General features: G+C 49.2%; 2 protein-coding genes across 3 annotated transcripts in view; both read left to right on the top strand.

The window, feature by feature from the left end:
• itgal (integrin subunit alpha L) overlaps positions 1-5208 on the top strand; it is a 38933-nt gene extending 33725 nt beyond the window's left edge. For both annotated transcript variants that reach the window (XM_031893535.1, XM_031893536.1), the window contains exons 29-30: positions 276-386; positions 4136-5208. In XM_031893535.1, the coding sequence (XP_031749395.1) occupies positions 276-386; positions 4136-4258 (234 nt within the window). In that variant the 3' untranslated portion in view covers positions 4259-5208. The remainder of the gene's footprint in view (positions 1-275; positions 387-4135) is intronic.
• Positions 5209-5848: 640 nt separating this feature from the next.
• LOC116407616 (coiled-coil domain-containing protein 42-like 1) lies at positions 5849-14981 on the top strand. Its single transcript, XM_031893291.1, has 7 exons — positions 5849-5951; positions 8365-8461; positions 9114-9218; positions 10781-10981; positions 11065-11265; positions 12512-12670; positions 14799-14981. Exons 1-7 carry the CDS (start codon positions 5893-5895, stop codon positions 14922-14924), a joined length of 948 nt encoding a protein of 315 aa, XP_031749151.1. The 5' UTR covers positions 5849-5892; the 3' UTR covers positions 14925-14981.
• Positions 14982-15544: the final 563 nt, after the last annotated feature.

The following is a 15544-nucleotide window of genomic DNA, read 5'->3' on the forward strand; positions in this document are numbered from 1 at the left end:
GCCCATAACAAGGTTACAGATATATAGAAACATTGGGGTAACAGTCACCCTGCTATAGTTCCAGGGGGACCCAGGGCACGAATAAGCACTCACCCCAAATCCCCCCCTAACTGGCCTTCAGGCTGGGCCCCCTTAGCCCATAACAAGGTTACAGAGAAGGAATGTTCTGTGCAGAAAGGGGGGGGGGCAATTATGAAAATGACTCACAGTTTTTGTTCTAATGTTGGTAATGGTGGAACTTGGGCCTTATACTGTATCTGATGCCTTTTATCTAGATAATCACCCTAGTGGGACTCGTGGTGCTTCCTAACCAGCTTCCCTACACCATTGGGGGCAGTATTGGGGGAGTAGTCGCACTTATTATCATCATTGTCATTCTGTACAAGGTAAGGGGGGACGGGGGGGACGGGGGGCTCGGGGGTTTTGCATTATTACACTCTGTATAGTAAGGATGCTTTGCAGTAGGTGTGGGTTTGACTTTTCAGTGGAACAAGTCAAGTATATAGTGGTTTGGCCCTTCTGCAGGCGCTTACATACAGAACTGGCTGAGAAATGCTCTGCAAGCCATAGATTAATGTTATGGTGGGAACATAGATATATTGGGTGGCAATAAAGATAGTGAGGGGAATATCATCTGAAACAGAGAGCCTGATGGGTAAAGTCATTATAAGGGTATTGTATCTACAGATGGGACAGTAGGGATGGAGTAGGGATGGAGTAGGGATAGAGGAGTAGGGATGGAGTAGGGATGGAGTAGGGATGGAGTAGGGATGGAGTAGGGATAGAGGAGTAGGGATGGAGTAGGGATGGAGTAGGGATAGAGGAGTAGGGATAGAGGAGTAGGGATGGAGTAGGGATAGAGGAGTAGGGATGGAGTAGGGATGGAGTAGGGATGGAGTAGGGATGGAGTAGGGATGGAGATCAGGTACTCTGGTGGGAGGGAGTGTGTGTGAGGAGTGAGTGTGTGTGTGTGTGAGTGAGGAGTGAGTGTGTGAGTGAGGAGTGAGTGTGTGAGTGTGTGAGTGAGGAGTGAGTGTGTGAGTGTGTGAGTGAGGAGTGAGTGTGTGTGTGTGTGTGTGTGTGAGTGAGGAGTGAGTGTGTGTGTGTGTGTGTGTGTGAGTGAGGAGTGAGTGTGTGAGTGAGGAGTGAGTGAGTGTGTGAGTGAGGAGTGAGTGTGTGAGTGAGGAGTGAGTGTGTGAGTGAGGAGTGTGTGAGTGAGGAGTGAGTGTGTGAGTGAGGAGTGAGTGTGTGAGTGAGGAGTGAGGAGTGAGGAGTGAGTGAGTGTGTGTGTGTGTGTGTGTGTGTGTGTGTGTGTGTGAGTGAGGAGTGAGTGAGTGTGTGAGTGAGGAGTGAGTGTGTGAGTGAGGAGTGAGTGAGTGAGTGTGTGAGTGAGGAGTGAGTGAGTGAGTGAGGAGTGAGTGTGTGAGGAGTGAGTGAGGAGTGAGTGTGTGAGTGAGGAGTGAGTGAGGAGTGAGTGAGGAGTGAGTGTGTGAGTGAGAAGTGAGTGTGAGTGAGGAGTGAGTGTGTGAGTGAGGAGTGAGTGTGTGAGTGAGGAGTGAGGAGTGAGTGAGGAGTGAGTGTGTGAGTGAGGAGTGAGTGAGGAGTGAGTGTGTGAGTGAGTGTGTGAGTGAGGAGTGAGTGAGTGTGGCAGCAGGCTCACATGTGTGTGACAGTTATTTAGTAGATCTGGGCCACCAGTCCGGTTTGAGACACAGCCCAGTAATGAGAGTAGCTCCCCCTGCTGTGAGTGCTGTATGGTCTCTGCACATAAAGTCCCCTATAATATGCAGCTCCCCGGCAGCCCAGTAACAGCTCCCCTCCCAGTGAGTCTCCCAGTTGCACTTCTGTAGGCGGGGGGGATAACTTGAAGATTAACTTACCTGCTGGGAGTGTAACTCAGGTGCTGGGAGTGTAACTCAGGTGCTGGAGTGTAACTCAGGTGCTGGGAGTGTAACTCAGGTGCTGGAGTGTAACTCAGGTGCTGGGAGTGTAACTCAGGTGCTGGGAGTGTAACTCAGGTGCTGGGAGTGTAACTCAGGTGCTGGGAGTGTAACTCAGGTGCTGGGAGTGTAACTCAGGTGCTGGGAGTGTAACTCAGGTGCTGGGAGTGTAACTCAGGTGCTGGGAGTGTAACTCAGGTGCTGGGAGTGTAACTCAGGTGCTGGGAGTGTAACTCGGGTGCTGGGAGTGTAACTCAGGTGCTGGGAGTGTAACTCAGGTGCTGGGAGTGTAACTCGGGTGCTGGGAGTGTAACTCGGGTGCTGGGAGTGTAACTCAGGCGCTGGGAGTGTAACTCGGGTGCTGGGAGTGTAACTCAGGTGCTGGAGTGTAACTCAGGTGCTGGAGTGTAACTCGGGTGCTGGGAGTGTAACTCGGGTGCTGGGAGTGTAACTCGGGTGCTGGGAGTGTAACTCGGGTGCTGGAGTGTAACTCGGGTGCTGGGAGTGTAACTCAGGTGCTGGAGTGTAACTCAGGTGCTGGGAGTGTAACTCAGGTGCTGGGAGTGTAACTCAGGTGCTGGGAGTGTAACTCAGGTGCTGGGAGTGTAACTCAGGTGCTGGAGTGTAACTCAGGTGCTGGGAGTGTAACTCAGGTGCTGGGAGTGTAACTCGGGTGCTGGGAGTGTAACTCGGGTGCTGGGAGTGTAACTCGGGTGCTGGGAGTGTAACTCGGGTGCTGGGAGTGTAACTCGGGTGCTGGAGTGTAACTCAGGTGCTGGGAGTGTAACTCAGGTGCTGGGAGTGTAACTCGGGTGCTGGGAGTGTAACTCGGGTGCTGGGAGTGTAACTCGGGTGCTGGGAGTGTAACTCGGGTGCTGGGAGTATAACTCGGGTGCTGGGAGTGTAACTCGGGTGCTGGAGTGTAACTCAGGTGCTGGGAGTGTAACTCGGGTGCTGGGAGTGTAACTCAGGTGCTGGGAGTGTAACTCGGGTGCTGGAGTGTAACTCAGGTGCTGGGAGTGTAACTCGGGTGCTGGAGTGTAACTCAGGTGCTGGGAGTGTAACTCAGGTGCTGGGAGTGTAACTCAGGTGCTGGGAGTGTAACTCGGGTGCTGGGAGTGTAACTCGGATGCTGGGAGTGTAACTCGGGTGCTGGGAGTGTAACTCAGGTGCTGGAGTGTAACTCAGGTGCTGGGAGTGTAACTAGGGTGCTGGGAGTGTAACTAGGGTGCTGGGAGTGTAACTCATGTGCTGGGAGTGTAACTCAGGTGCTGGGAGTGTAACTCGGGTGCTGGGAGTGTAACTAGGGTGCTGGGAGTGTAACTCAGGTGCTGGGAGTGTAACTCAGGTGCTGGGAGTGTAACTCGGGTGCTGGGAGTGTAACTCAGGTGCTGGGAGTGTAACTCAGGTGCTGAAGAACATTAAGGCACAACACATTGCTGATATGAGAGAGACTGGTATTGGTGCAGACGGGAGTAGGCCGATAAGGGAAAGATGATATGAGAGAGAGACTGGTATTGGTGCAGACGGGAATAGGCCGATAAGGGAAAGATGATATGAGAGAGAGACTGGTATTGGTGCAGACGGGAATAGGCCGATAAGGGAAAGATGATATGAGAGAGAGACTGGTATTGGTGCAGACGGGAATAGGCCGATAAGGGAAAGATGATATGAGAGAGAGGCTGGTATTGGTGCAGACGGGAGTAGGCCGATAAGGGAAAGATGATATGAGAGAGAGGCTGGTATTGGTGCAGACGGGAGTAGGCCGATAAGGGAAAGATGATATGAGAGAGAGGCTGGTATAGGTGCAGACGGGAGTAGGCCGATAAGGGAAAGATGATATGAGAGAGAGGCTGGTATTGGTGCAGACGGGAGTAGGCCGATAAGGGAAAGATGATATGAGAGAGAGGCTGGTATTGGTGCAGACGGGAGTAGGCCGATAACGGAAAGATGATATGAGAGAGAGGCTGGTATTGGTGCAGACGGGAGTAGGCCGATAAGGGAAAGATGATATGAGAGAGAGGCTGGTATTGGTGCAGACGGGAATAGGCCGATAAGGGAAAGATGATATGAGAGAGAGGCTGGTATTGGTGGAGACGGGAGTAGGCCGATAAGGGAAAGATGGGAAACTAAAACATCGAGGCTTCTCTATGCCCTGCCCTCTGTCCTGAATTGTTTCCCTACTGTACCCACAGTGCGGCTTCTTTAAAAGCTACAAGGAACGGATGCAGGAGAATAATGCAGACGGCACAGACTGCACAGAAGCTGAGGGAGAACCCCAGGAGTCCCTTACCTCACAGACTGCTCTCCAGGATTAACGTCCACTACTGCCACCCCAGGCTGACACTTGCACTGGCATTACAGTACCACCACTCACCACTAGGGGCAAATATACCCAAAACATTCACAGAAAGCATGGATGTTAGGGCTGTTATATGTTCCTTTGGCGCCCCCTACTTGCAAACTACAGCCATTAGAAGATGGTGAATGTCACAATCCTACTTGAAGGCTCATAAAGCCCCAACCCAATATTATTTGGCCTGGACACTCACCATCTTCCCCACTTGTGCCACTTACTCCTCACCCCGGCTCTCATTACCCCGGTTTGCTTGGCCCCCTGATATCACTGTGCCCCCCAACTGTGCCCAAGGCACCCCTAGTTCTGGCCCTGGTTTGATGGCTCCCACATTGCTGAGGAGAAGGGGTCAGAACAAACAGATATAAATATCCGGCAATACAAAGCCCACGGGCAGCCATATTTCTCCCACATAGATGGCTCATTGCGAAGGCTCTGACCTGCTTGACGGTGGGAAGGATGATGGGAATGGCGGCGGTACAACTGACTGGTGGGAAGGATGATGGGAATGGCGGCGGTACAACTGGCTGGTGGGAAGGATGATGGGAATGGCGGCGGTACAACTGACTGGTGGGAAGGATGATGGGAATGGCGGCGGTACAACTGACTGGTGGGAAGGATGATGGGAATGGCGGCGGTACAACTGGCTGGTGGGAAGGATGATGGGAATGGCGGCGGTACAACTGACTGGTGGGAAGGATGATGGGAATGGCGGCGGTACAACTGGCTGGTGGGAAGGATGATGGGAATGGCGGCGGTACAACTGGCGGAGTAAATAATAATAAAGGAGACAGAATAGAATCTTAGTGTAAATATTAGGAAATTAAGAATTCTTGTTTTGCTGGGTGTGACACCATTTTTATTTTTTGTAAATGTTTTTTTTAATTAAAAAAATAACTTTTTTTAAAGATACACGTGTATTATTATTTTCCTCCCGCAGTCAATCCTTGTTTGTCTCTATCTATCTATCTATCTATCTATCTATCTATCTATCTATCTATCTATCTATCATCTATCTATCTATCTATAGGTATCTATCTATCTATCTATCTATCATCTATCTATCATCTATCTATCTACTTGTATCTATCTATCTATCTATCTATCATCTATCTATCTATCATCTATCTATCTATCTATCTATCTATCTATCTATCTATCTATCTATCTATAGGTATCTATCTATCTATCTATCTATCTATCTATCTATCATCTATCTATCTATCTATCTATCTATCTATCTATCTATCTATCTATAGGTATCTATAGGTATCTATCTATCTATCTATCTATCTATCATCTATCTATCATCTATCTATCTATCTATCTATCTATCTATCTATCTATCTATCTTTCTATACGTAGGTATCTATCTATGTATCATCTATCTATCTCTCTCTCTATCTATATATAATCTTGTTCTATCTATCCACCTCTACTGTCAAGACCCGCTTAAAGAAACCAGTAGGAACCAGTTACTGATTGGTAGGCTGGAATCCCCCACATGATTGGCCAGTAGAGCTTACTCTCCGCTGTATAGACACCTTCTCACCTAGTGACAGTTGGAGGGAACCATTCCCAGAGCCAAAGAGCAGGATGGGCCAAGCAGAGTATTTCAGCCGCCGGCATGGGAAGGGGACGCCCAGTCTACTTGGGTATGTGCCCAAAGCACCCCAACTTACCCTTCCATTGTAGTGATTTCAGGTGCCCTGGGCCGGGCCTTACTTGTACATAGGAGCCGGCACTGGGCCGGGCCTTACTTGTACATAGGAGCCGGCCCTGGGCTGGGCCTTACTTGTACATAGGAGCCGGCACTGGGCTGGGCCTTACTTGTACATAGGGGCTGGCACTGGGCCGGGCCTTACTTGTACATAGGGGCTGGCACTGGGCTGGGCCTTACTTGTACATAGGAGCCGGCCCTGGGCTGGGCCTTACTTGTACATAGGAGCCGGCACTGGGCCGGGCCTTACTTGTACATAGGGGCTGGCACTGGGCCGGGCCTTACTTGTACATAGGAGCCGGCACTGGGCCGGGCCTTACTTGTACATAGGGGCCGGCACTGGGCTGGGCCTTACTTGTACATAGGGGCCGGCACTGGGCTGGGCCTTACTTGTACATAGGAGCCGGCACTGGGCTGGGCCTTACTTGTACATAGGAGCCGGCACTGGGCTGGGCCTTACTTGTACATAGGAGCCGGCACTGGGCTGGGCCTTACTTGTACATAGGAGCCGGCACTGGGCTGGGCCTTACTTGTACATAGGAGCCGGCACTGGGCTGGGCCTTACTTGTACATAGGAGCCGGCACTGGGCTGGGCCTTACTTGTACATAGGAGCCAGGCTGGGCCTTACTTGTACATAGGAGCTGGCACTGGGCTGGGCCTTACTTGTACATAGGAGCCAGGCTGGGCCTTACTTGTACATAGGGGCCGGCACTGGGCTGGGCCTTACTTGTACATAGGAGCCGGCACTGGGCTGGGCCTTACTTGTACATAGAGGCTGGCACTGGGCTGGGCCTTACTTGTACATAGGAGCCGGCACTGGGCTGGGCCTTACTTGTACATAGGAGCCGGCACTGGGCTGGGCCTTACTTGTACATAGGAGCCGGCACTGGGCTGGGCCTTATTTGTACATAGGGGCTGGCACTGGGCTGGGCCTTACTTGTACATAGGGGCTGGCACTGGGCTGGGCCTTACTTGTACATAGGGGCTGGCACTGGGCTGGGCCTTACTTGTACATAGGGGCTGGCACTGGGCTGGGCCTTACTTGTACATAGAGGCTGGCACTGGGCTGGGCCTTACTTGTACATAGGGGCTGGCACTGGGCTGGGCCTTACTTGTACATAGGAGCCGGCACTGGGCTGGGCCTTACTTGTACATAGAGGCTGGCACTGGGCTGGGCCTTACTTGTACATAGAGGCTGGCACTGGGCTGGGCCTTACTTGTACATAGGGGCTGGCACTGGGCTGGGCCTTACTTGTACATAGAGGCTGGCACTGGGCTGGGCCTTACTTGTACATAGGGGCTGGCACTGGGCTGGGCCTTACTTGTACATAGGGGCTGGCACTGGGCTGGGCCTTACTTGTACATAGAGGCTGGCACTGGGCTGGGCCTTACTTGTACATAGGGGCTGGCACTGGGCTGGGCCTTACTTGTACATAGGAGCCGGCACTGGGCCGGGCCTTACTTGTACATAGGAGCTGGCACTGGGCTGGGCCTTACTTGTACATAGAGGCTGGCACTGGGCTGGGCCTTACTTGTACATAGAGGCTGGCACTGGGCTGGGCCTTACTTGTACATAGGGGCTGGCACTGGGCTGGGCCTTACTTGTACATAGGGGCTGGCACTGGGCTGGGCCTTACTTGTACATAGAGGCTGGCACTGGGCTGGGCCTTACTTGTACATAGAGGCTGGCACTGGGCTGGGCCTTACTTGTACATAGAGGCTGGCACTGGGCTGGGCCTTACTTGTACATAGAGGCTGGCACTGGGCTGGGCCTTACTTGTACATAGGGGCTGGCACTGGGCTGGGCCTTACTTGTACATAGAGGCTGGCACTGGGCTGGGCCTTACTTGTACATAGAGGCTGGCACTGGGCTGGGCCTTACTTGTACATAGAGGCTGGCACTGGGCTGGGCCTTACTTGTACATAGGGGCTGGCACTGGGCTGGGCCTTACTTGTACATAGAGGCTGGCACTGGGCTGGGCCTTACTTGTACATAGGGGCTGGCACTGGGCCTTACTTGTACATAGGAGCCGGCACTGGGCCGGGCCTTACTTGTACATAGGAGCCGGCACTGGGCTGGGCCTTACTTGTACATAGGAGCTGGCACTGGGCTGGGCCTTACTTGTACATAGGAGCCGGCACTGGGCTGGGCCTTACTTGTACATAGAGGCTGGCACTGGGCCGGGCCTTACTTGTACATAGAGGCTGGCACTGGGTTGGCTGCAGTCCCTTACGGTAAGGGTGGAACAGCCGTTGTACAATATCAGATATGCGGCCTAAGGTAGCACAAAAGCCTGGAGCTGAATGGCTGATGATGGGGAACATGTGCTTCCACCCTACTCTACAGGGAATGCCCAATCAGGCAGGTACAGCGACTCCCACTTCCTTTTCGACTCCTGGAGAGAAATCAAGAAATTCAGAAGATGCTGGAGGAAGGAAGAGAGGTGAGAGACAGCCCCAAGCACCATCCTCCGGCCTTTAGTGGCATATCCACAGGCAGTGGCTCTCAGTTTATGGGCAAACTTACCAGCCAACCGTGAAGATTTAGGTCAGACCAGTGGTTCCCGACCTCCCTAATGCCGCGACCCTTTAATACAATTCCTCATGTTGTGGTGACCCCCCACCATAAAATTATTCCTAAGACCATCGGAAATATGTGTTTTCCAATGGCCTTAGGCGACCCAAAGGGTTCCCGACCCACAGGTTGAGAGGTGCTGGGTTAGACAGTCACAAAAGGGCATGGCTTGCCCAAAATCAGGCACAGGTGGTACGGGCATGACTGGAGTGTGGTCTAAAATGTCCCAACTGTTGGTTGGGGCCTCCTTACATCATAACAAGGTTACAGACATAGGAAAACATTGTCCTATCAGTAACCCTGCTATAGTTCCAGCAATACCTTGGAAAGCAGCTAAGCATTCACCCAAATCTATAGCAACCAAAGGCTACATAGGGGTCCTAATATATTGCTACTATTGTACAGTCTGTATTGTGAGACTATATACCTGTAGGAATAAGATGTCCCCAGAATTGTGATGACCCCATTGAAATTTAGGGATACTTTAGGGGTACAATTCACCGACATGTTTCTATTCTCAGGAGTATCACAGAGCAATGGAGGGTGCAGCGCTGGAATGGGAGAAGTTGCAGGAGAAAGAAGCAGAGATAAGAGCTAGCCTGGAGGCATACAGGGAGTCTATTGCGGTGAGAGCCTCTATGCATTGAAGAAAGAATAAGAAAGTAGACACCACACCACTGTGCCTTATACTATTGGGGCTTAACATAAGTTATATACGTTATTTGTGGTACAACCTTGTCAGATTCAAGCTTAACTGCCACAACGTTTTGGATAGACCAGGGGTCCACAACCTTTCCACAGTCAAATGTAAAAAGACTTGGGGAGCAACACAAGCACCATAAAAGTTCATGGAGGAGCCAAATAAGGGCTGTGATTGGCTATTAGGCAGCCTCTATGCACCCTATCAGCTTACAGGGGCTTTATTTGGTAGGAAATCTTGTTTTTATTCAACCAAAACTTGCCCCCAAGTCAGGAATTCAAAAATAACTCCCTGGTTTGGGGGCACTGAGAGCAACATCCAAGGGGTTGGGGAGCAACATGGTGCCCCTGAGCCACTGGTTGGGGATCACTGGGATAGACCAATGACTTGGGCCAATGCCGACAACAGTAGCGACCCTCTCAAGATCTTGATATTGAAAACATCATTATAAATGTAATTACTGTATTTCAAGAGCTTAGGTAGCAGGGGAAATGCCCAGGATGGTGCCCTACATACCCCAAATACTGCCCCTGGCACTGGAAAGATAATTACGGAATCATCCACAGAAGCCGCCACTCATCATGGCATAAATTTAGCTGCTGAACCAACAGGCTGTGTTCATTCAGACCTTCTCTTTTAAAAATGGGGATGCACCAAATCCATTATTTTTGAGTTATGTCTAAAGGTGGCCATACACGCTAAGATCCGTTCGTCTGGCGAGGTCACTAAGCGAGCGGATCTTCTCCCGATATCCCCACCTACGGGTGAGCAATATCGGTCTAATTCAGGCTAATTCAGTCATTTGGCCCTGGGGCAAAACCATCAATTAGAACAATGGGTATAGGAGCAGTTGGTTCGGGGAGCACATCAACGAGCCAATGCGGTCCCCGATCCGACTACATTTTTAAACCTGCCCAATTGATTTTGGTCGGGCAGGCCTATCATTAGTGCCCCTACACGGGCCAATAAGCTGCCAAATTGGTCTAAGGGACCCATATTGGCAGCTAGAACCGCCCTGTGTATGGGGACCCGAGATTTTAGTGTCGGATACCTCAGCTCCCTGGAGTTCAGAAGAAAAGTGAGGTATCTCAGATACTTCATAAGAATAGAATAATCTGGGGCTTACTGCATCAGACTTCTTTAGACTTGCCCAGGCCCAGTGAGATTAATGCAATAACAAAACCCCCCAATCAGTGTGCTCGGAACCCCCAGCTTAAAAGAGGGCAGCCCAAGAACAAGGTATGCAGAGAATCATGGGGTGGTTGCTAATGGGGATAGTGAAGGTTTGACCCCAAGTGGACTACTAACCCTTCAATCATATTTCACCTTCCACTTTCCTCCTTAAGCAAATATAGAATGTTCTTGCTAAGGCTGCTAACTGTATCATTACGCCTCATACATTAGAGTAGTCTATCTACAGGCCTTCCTAAAATACCTTCTTTTTAAGCAAACTTTACTTTATTCATCCCGGGTACGGTGATTCTGCAGAAGGACAATAAGACACGAGAGAGGGCTCTCCGGGAAGCGGCAAAGGCACGGAGGAGGCGCGCCCAGTATGATCTGGAGCTGAAGGCCTTACAGGAGCAATGTGAGGAACTGCATAAGAAAAGGACAAAGACAAAAGCACAAGTCCAAAAATATGAAAAGTTCTACCGTTATCTGGAGAAAGTGGTGAAGGCTTCAGAAAAGGTTAGTGCCAAACGTGGGTCAGAAACAGGAGAAAGTGCTTCATGGGCGGTGGCCACTAAACGGCTTGTTCTTTCTCATTTTAGTTCCAAGACATCCCTGACCTCATGAGTCGGTTCCATACTCTGGTTAATTATCTGCCCCAGGAGGAACAGAAGAGCCAAGAGTCAAGAAGCCAACGTAGTCACTGCATGGAGGAGAAGAGCGACTCGATAGTGCAGCTCAGCAATGAGATTCACCGCCTGTATATTCGGCTGGAAAAGGCCAAGAAGAAAAGGAGAGAGTCGGTACGATCTTGGGGCATAACTACTGACTGAGCAGGCCATGCAGCTATTGGGGGACCCTGGAGCTATGGGGGGGAGAGAAAGTGGTTTCTATATCTGTGTATGAAACATTTCTACAGAAACATTTCTAGAGTTTAGAGGGGCCCCTAAAATGTATTTGCTATGGGGCCCAGTAACTTCTAGGTAAACTTCACGGAAATATGCTACACTGGTGGGTTTACGTTTGGGGTAAATTGAGCATTGTCAAGGAGAGATTTGTGAGGGACGTCTCCTGTATAAAAGGTTCAGCTTTCTCTTGGTAAAATTGATGGGAAATGAAGTTGGTTGGGTGGGTGAGGTCCTTGAGAACTTGGCTTTTTTGAGGTCGTAGTAAAGGTAAGGTAACTATGCCGACAAGGACCTGGGTGGAACTGCATAAAACTTGAATGTACTCGAGTCCTTCCTGGACACAGTGTGATTTGTACCCTTGTACTTCTTTCTCTTTCTTTGTTAATAGAAAACTTTTTGTTAGAAAAACTGAAAAGTAAAATCTAGTAAAAAAAAAAAAAAAAACATGCCAACAAGGTCACGTTGGTGGACAAGATATTGAATGGTGGAAGCTCATTGGAGCGTATGAATATTTGTGTTGTGCATCTCTGGGTGCAACAGATGTTCTGACGGGGAGATCCCTATGGGGGGCAAAGCATATTCTGGTGAAGATCACTGGGGGCAACACAGTTTGGATTGAGCTCCCAGCATGGTGGAACATGGTGACTGATATGTGTTGGTGGGACACCGGTGGATAGAAGAGTTTTTATTGGGGAGATCAGGTGGTAGAACCTATGTTTTTGGGTTGGTTAGACCAATGGTGTTACTTGGAGGGACCACTGGGCAGAAAAGCATTTTGACAAAGCCATTGGGACATGACAATCATTCCTGTTGATAAGATCTCCAGATGGACTGGGGTTTGACGTGAGTGGCATTTCCCATTAGAACAGGGTTTTAGTTAATTAAGATCAAGGGGTTATGTAATATCAGGAGCAACATTTGCTACAGTTCCTTGACTGGACAGGTTTTAGAGGGGGGTCTGCACATCTCTCTCGACTCCACTTGGGGGCAAGTTATGATACAAGTAGCTCCGTGGGGCATGTGATCCTCTGATACAAACGTGAGATGTTGAGGTCAATGCTTTCCCTCGCCCCATACTGTACTTTGTACCACCATTGGCAGCCCATTCATTTGTTCCTCCAATGCTCTGCTGCTGCTGTAGGAGTTGCGTTGGAATCAGTTGCTGAAGATGGCCGCTAGGAAGAACCTGCTGCTGGGAACAATCCAGGCCGCGGTGCTAGATATTTGCCAGACTACCAGTAGCCAGGGGCTGGGGAGCAAGAGCTTTGGGGAAGAGGACATTGTGGAGCAGCTGGAAACCGTACGTAAATACTATTCAACATACACATAATCGGATGTCGGATTTTGTCGTTCAACCTATCTTGGTGGTCCAACCTTTGGTCGGGGTTCCCCCTGGCTCATAACAAGGTCACAGATATAGGAAAATAGTCATGAATTAGCCATTGAGACATAGTTCCAAGACTATCCAGACAGTTACTACATTTCCCACCATTCCCCTAGTTTGGGAACAAAAAGGGCGGGGCTTCCAACTGTGGCCACCAGTTACTATGTTTCCCACCATTCCTCTAGTTTGGGAACAAAAAGGGTGGGGCCTCCAACTGTGGCCACCAGTTACTACGTTTACCGCCATTTCCCTAAGTTTGGGAACAAAAAGGGCGGGGCCTCCAACTGTGGCCACCAGTTACTACGTTTACCGCCATTCCCCTAAGTTTGGGGGGGAAAGGGCGGGGCCTCCAACTGTGGCCACCAGTTACTACGTTTCCCACCATTCCTCTAGTTTGGGAACAAAAAGGGCGGGGCCTCCAACTGTGGCCACCAGTTACTACATTTCCCACCATTCCCCTAGTTTGGGAACAAAAAGGGCGGGGCTTCCAACTGTGGCCACCAGTTACTACGTTTCCCACCATTCCTCTAGTTTGGGAACAAAAAGGGCGGGGCTTCCAACTGTGGCCACCAGTTACTATGTTTCCCACCATTCCTCTAGTTTGGGAACAAAAAGGGCGGGCTTTCCAACTGTGGCCACCTGACTGCTTCTGCCTAATGACAGTGCATTTATGGGCACTCTGGTCCTGGAGAGAGAGCAAGTCAAGCAGTCAGAGATCACGTCAAGGGATAGATGGACAGATCCATGCCATGGGAGAGGGATTTATAAATAGAACCAACACTTGCAACTGGTGAACTACAACTACCAGCATCCCACAACAGCCTGTGGCAAGCTGACCTTGTTCCCCAATAGTTTAACAGCTTCAGGTAGAAATAAAACCTTTATTCAGATGATAGTGTCCCTTTAATAGGAAAGGATTGTTTTCTATACAGCGCTGACAGGTTCTGTTGCCCTTTACACAGTTTGTTCACCTTTCCCATCAGTCCCTGCCCCAGTGGAGCTCACAGACTAAGGCCCATATTGTGCGCGCTGCGATTGGTTTTCATCAGGAGCCAATCAGTGTGCCTGTATGGTTTTGGAATGTGGTAGGAAACCAAAGTATACGGAGGAATCCTGGTCCCCTGGGCTTGGGTGGATAGGAGGATTGTTTTGCCCCCAATAAGGGGTAATTATATCTTAGTTGGGATCAAGTACAGGTACTGTTTTATTATTACAGAGAAAAGGGAATCATTTAACCATTAAATAAACCCAATAGGACTGTTCTGCCCCAATAAGGGGTAATTATATCTTAGTTGGGATCAAGTACAGGTACTGTTTTATTATTACAGAGAAAAGGGAATCATTTAACCATTAAATAACCCAATAGGGCTGTTCTGCCCCCAATAAGGGGTAATTATATCTTAGTTGGGATCAAGTACAGGTACTGTTTTATTATTACAGAGAAAAGGGAATCATTTAACCATGAAATAAACCCAATAGGGCTGTTCTGTCCCCAATAAGGGGTAATTATATCTTAGTTGGGATCAAGTACAGGTACTGTTTTATTATTACAGAGAAAAGGGAATCATTTAACCATGAAATAAACCCAATAGGGCTGTTCTGCCCCAATAAGGGGTAATTATATCTTAGTTGGGATCAAGTACAGGTACTGTTTTATTATTACAGTGAAAAGGGAATCATTTAACCATTAAATAAACCCAATAGGGCTGTTCTGCCCCAATAAGGGGTAATTATATCTTAGTTGGGATCAAGTACAGGTACTGTTTTATTATTACAGAGAAAAGGGAATCATTTAACCATGAAATAAACCCAATAGGGCTGTTCTGTCCCCAATAAGGGGTAATTATATCTTAGTTGGGATCAAGTACAGGCACTGTTTTATTATTAGAGAAAAAAAGGAATCGGTTTTAAAATTCTGTATTAATTGATTAAAATGGAGTCTATGGGAGACAGGCTTTCTGTAATTCGGAGCTTTCTGGATAATGGCTTTCCGGATAAGGGAACCCATACCTGTACTAATAAACACTATTCCTCTCTGTTACAGATTAGGGAAGACATTAAAGACCTCACCGATATTTGGGAAAAACTGAGTCTAAATGAGAAGCTAATGGTACCAATCTGCGTCCCCCACCATCCCGCGGATAATACGCCAGGGGACCCGCCTTCTTAGTAGGAGGGGCCTAGGATTAAATAAAACTGGAATAAAAATAGCATTTCTGTGCCATAACGCTGGTCTTTTCTTGAGCAAACAGGGGCTTAGAGAAATAACATTTAGGGATACAGTCTGTGTGACTGGGGCAGAAACGGGGGATACAAAATAAGTTTCTATTTAAGGCCTTTCTTATACAGAGGCTCTGCATTGGCAGGGACAGGAGACTAAGGCTAACGCCACACAGATCGGGTTCTAGAACTATGGGTAAACGCGGTTTATGTCCCAGAATCAGCCCCACGTGGCCGCAGCCTTATAGGACACTACATCACATACACGAGACAAAAAGGCCACTGTTCTGGAATAAATAGGCAGGGGAGAAGGTATTCAGACCTAGACATAATGAGTCGGGGGCTACAGGGCATATTTCTCTATACACAACGTAACTAGACAGGGCAGGAATGGAGGCCGGCGCTGTAGCCTGTGGCAACCAACACTGCAGCTGGAGCCTAAACTGCATGGCCCTGACACTGTTCTAAACTGGGCAAGTAATAAAGGGCAACTAAACACTTTCTGGGGAAAAAGACATTTGTGCTACTTACAGTTTGCGGTGGGATGTATCAGCCAAGAGATAACACAAA

Source organism: Xenopus tropicalis, chromosome 9 (genome assembly GCF_000004195.4).
Source record: "Xenopus tropicalis strain Nigerian chromosome 9, UCB_Xtro_10.0, whole genome shotgun sequence".
Classification (NCBI taxonomy): domain Eukaryota; kingdom Metazoa; phylum Chordata; class Amphibia; order Anura; family Pipidae; genus Xenopus; species Xenopus tropicalis.

Bases quoted from the DNA above. Each gene is read 5' to 3' on its own strand.
- LOC116407616 (XM_031893291.1), top strand. From the start codon at position 5,893: ATGGGCCAAGCAGAGTATTTCAGCCGCCGGCATGGGAAGGGGACGCCC. The intron at 9,219-10,780 runs GTGAGAGCCTCT...GTGATTCTGCAG, and splicing joins CATACAGGGAGTCTATTGCG to AAGGACAATAAGACACGAGA. The intron at 12,671-14,798 runs GTACGTAAATAC...TCTCTGTTACAG, and splicing joins TTGTGGAGCAGCTGGAAACC to ATTAGGGAAGACATTAAAGA.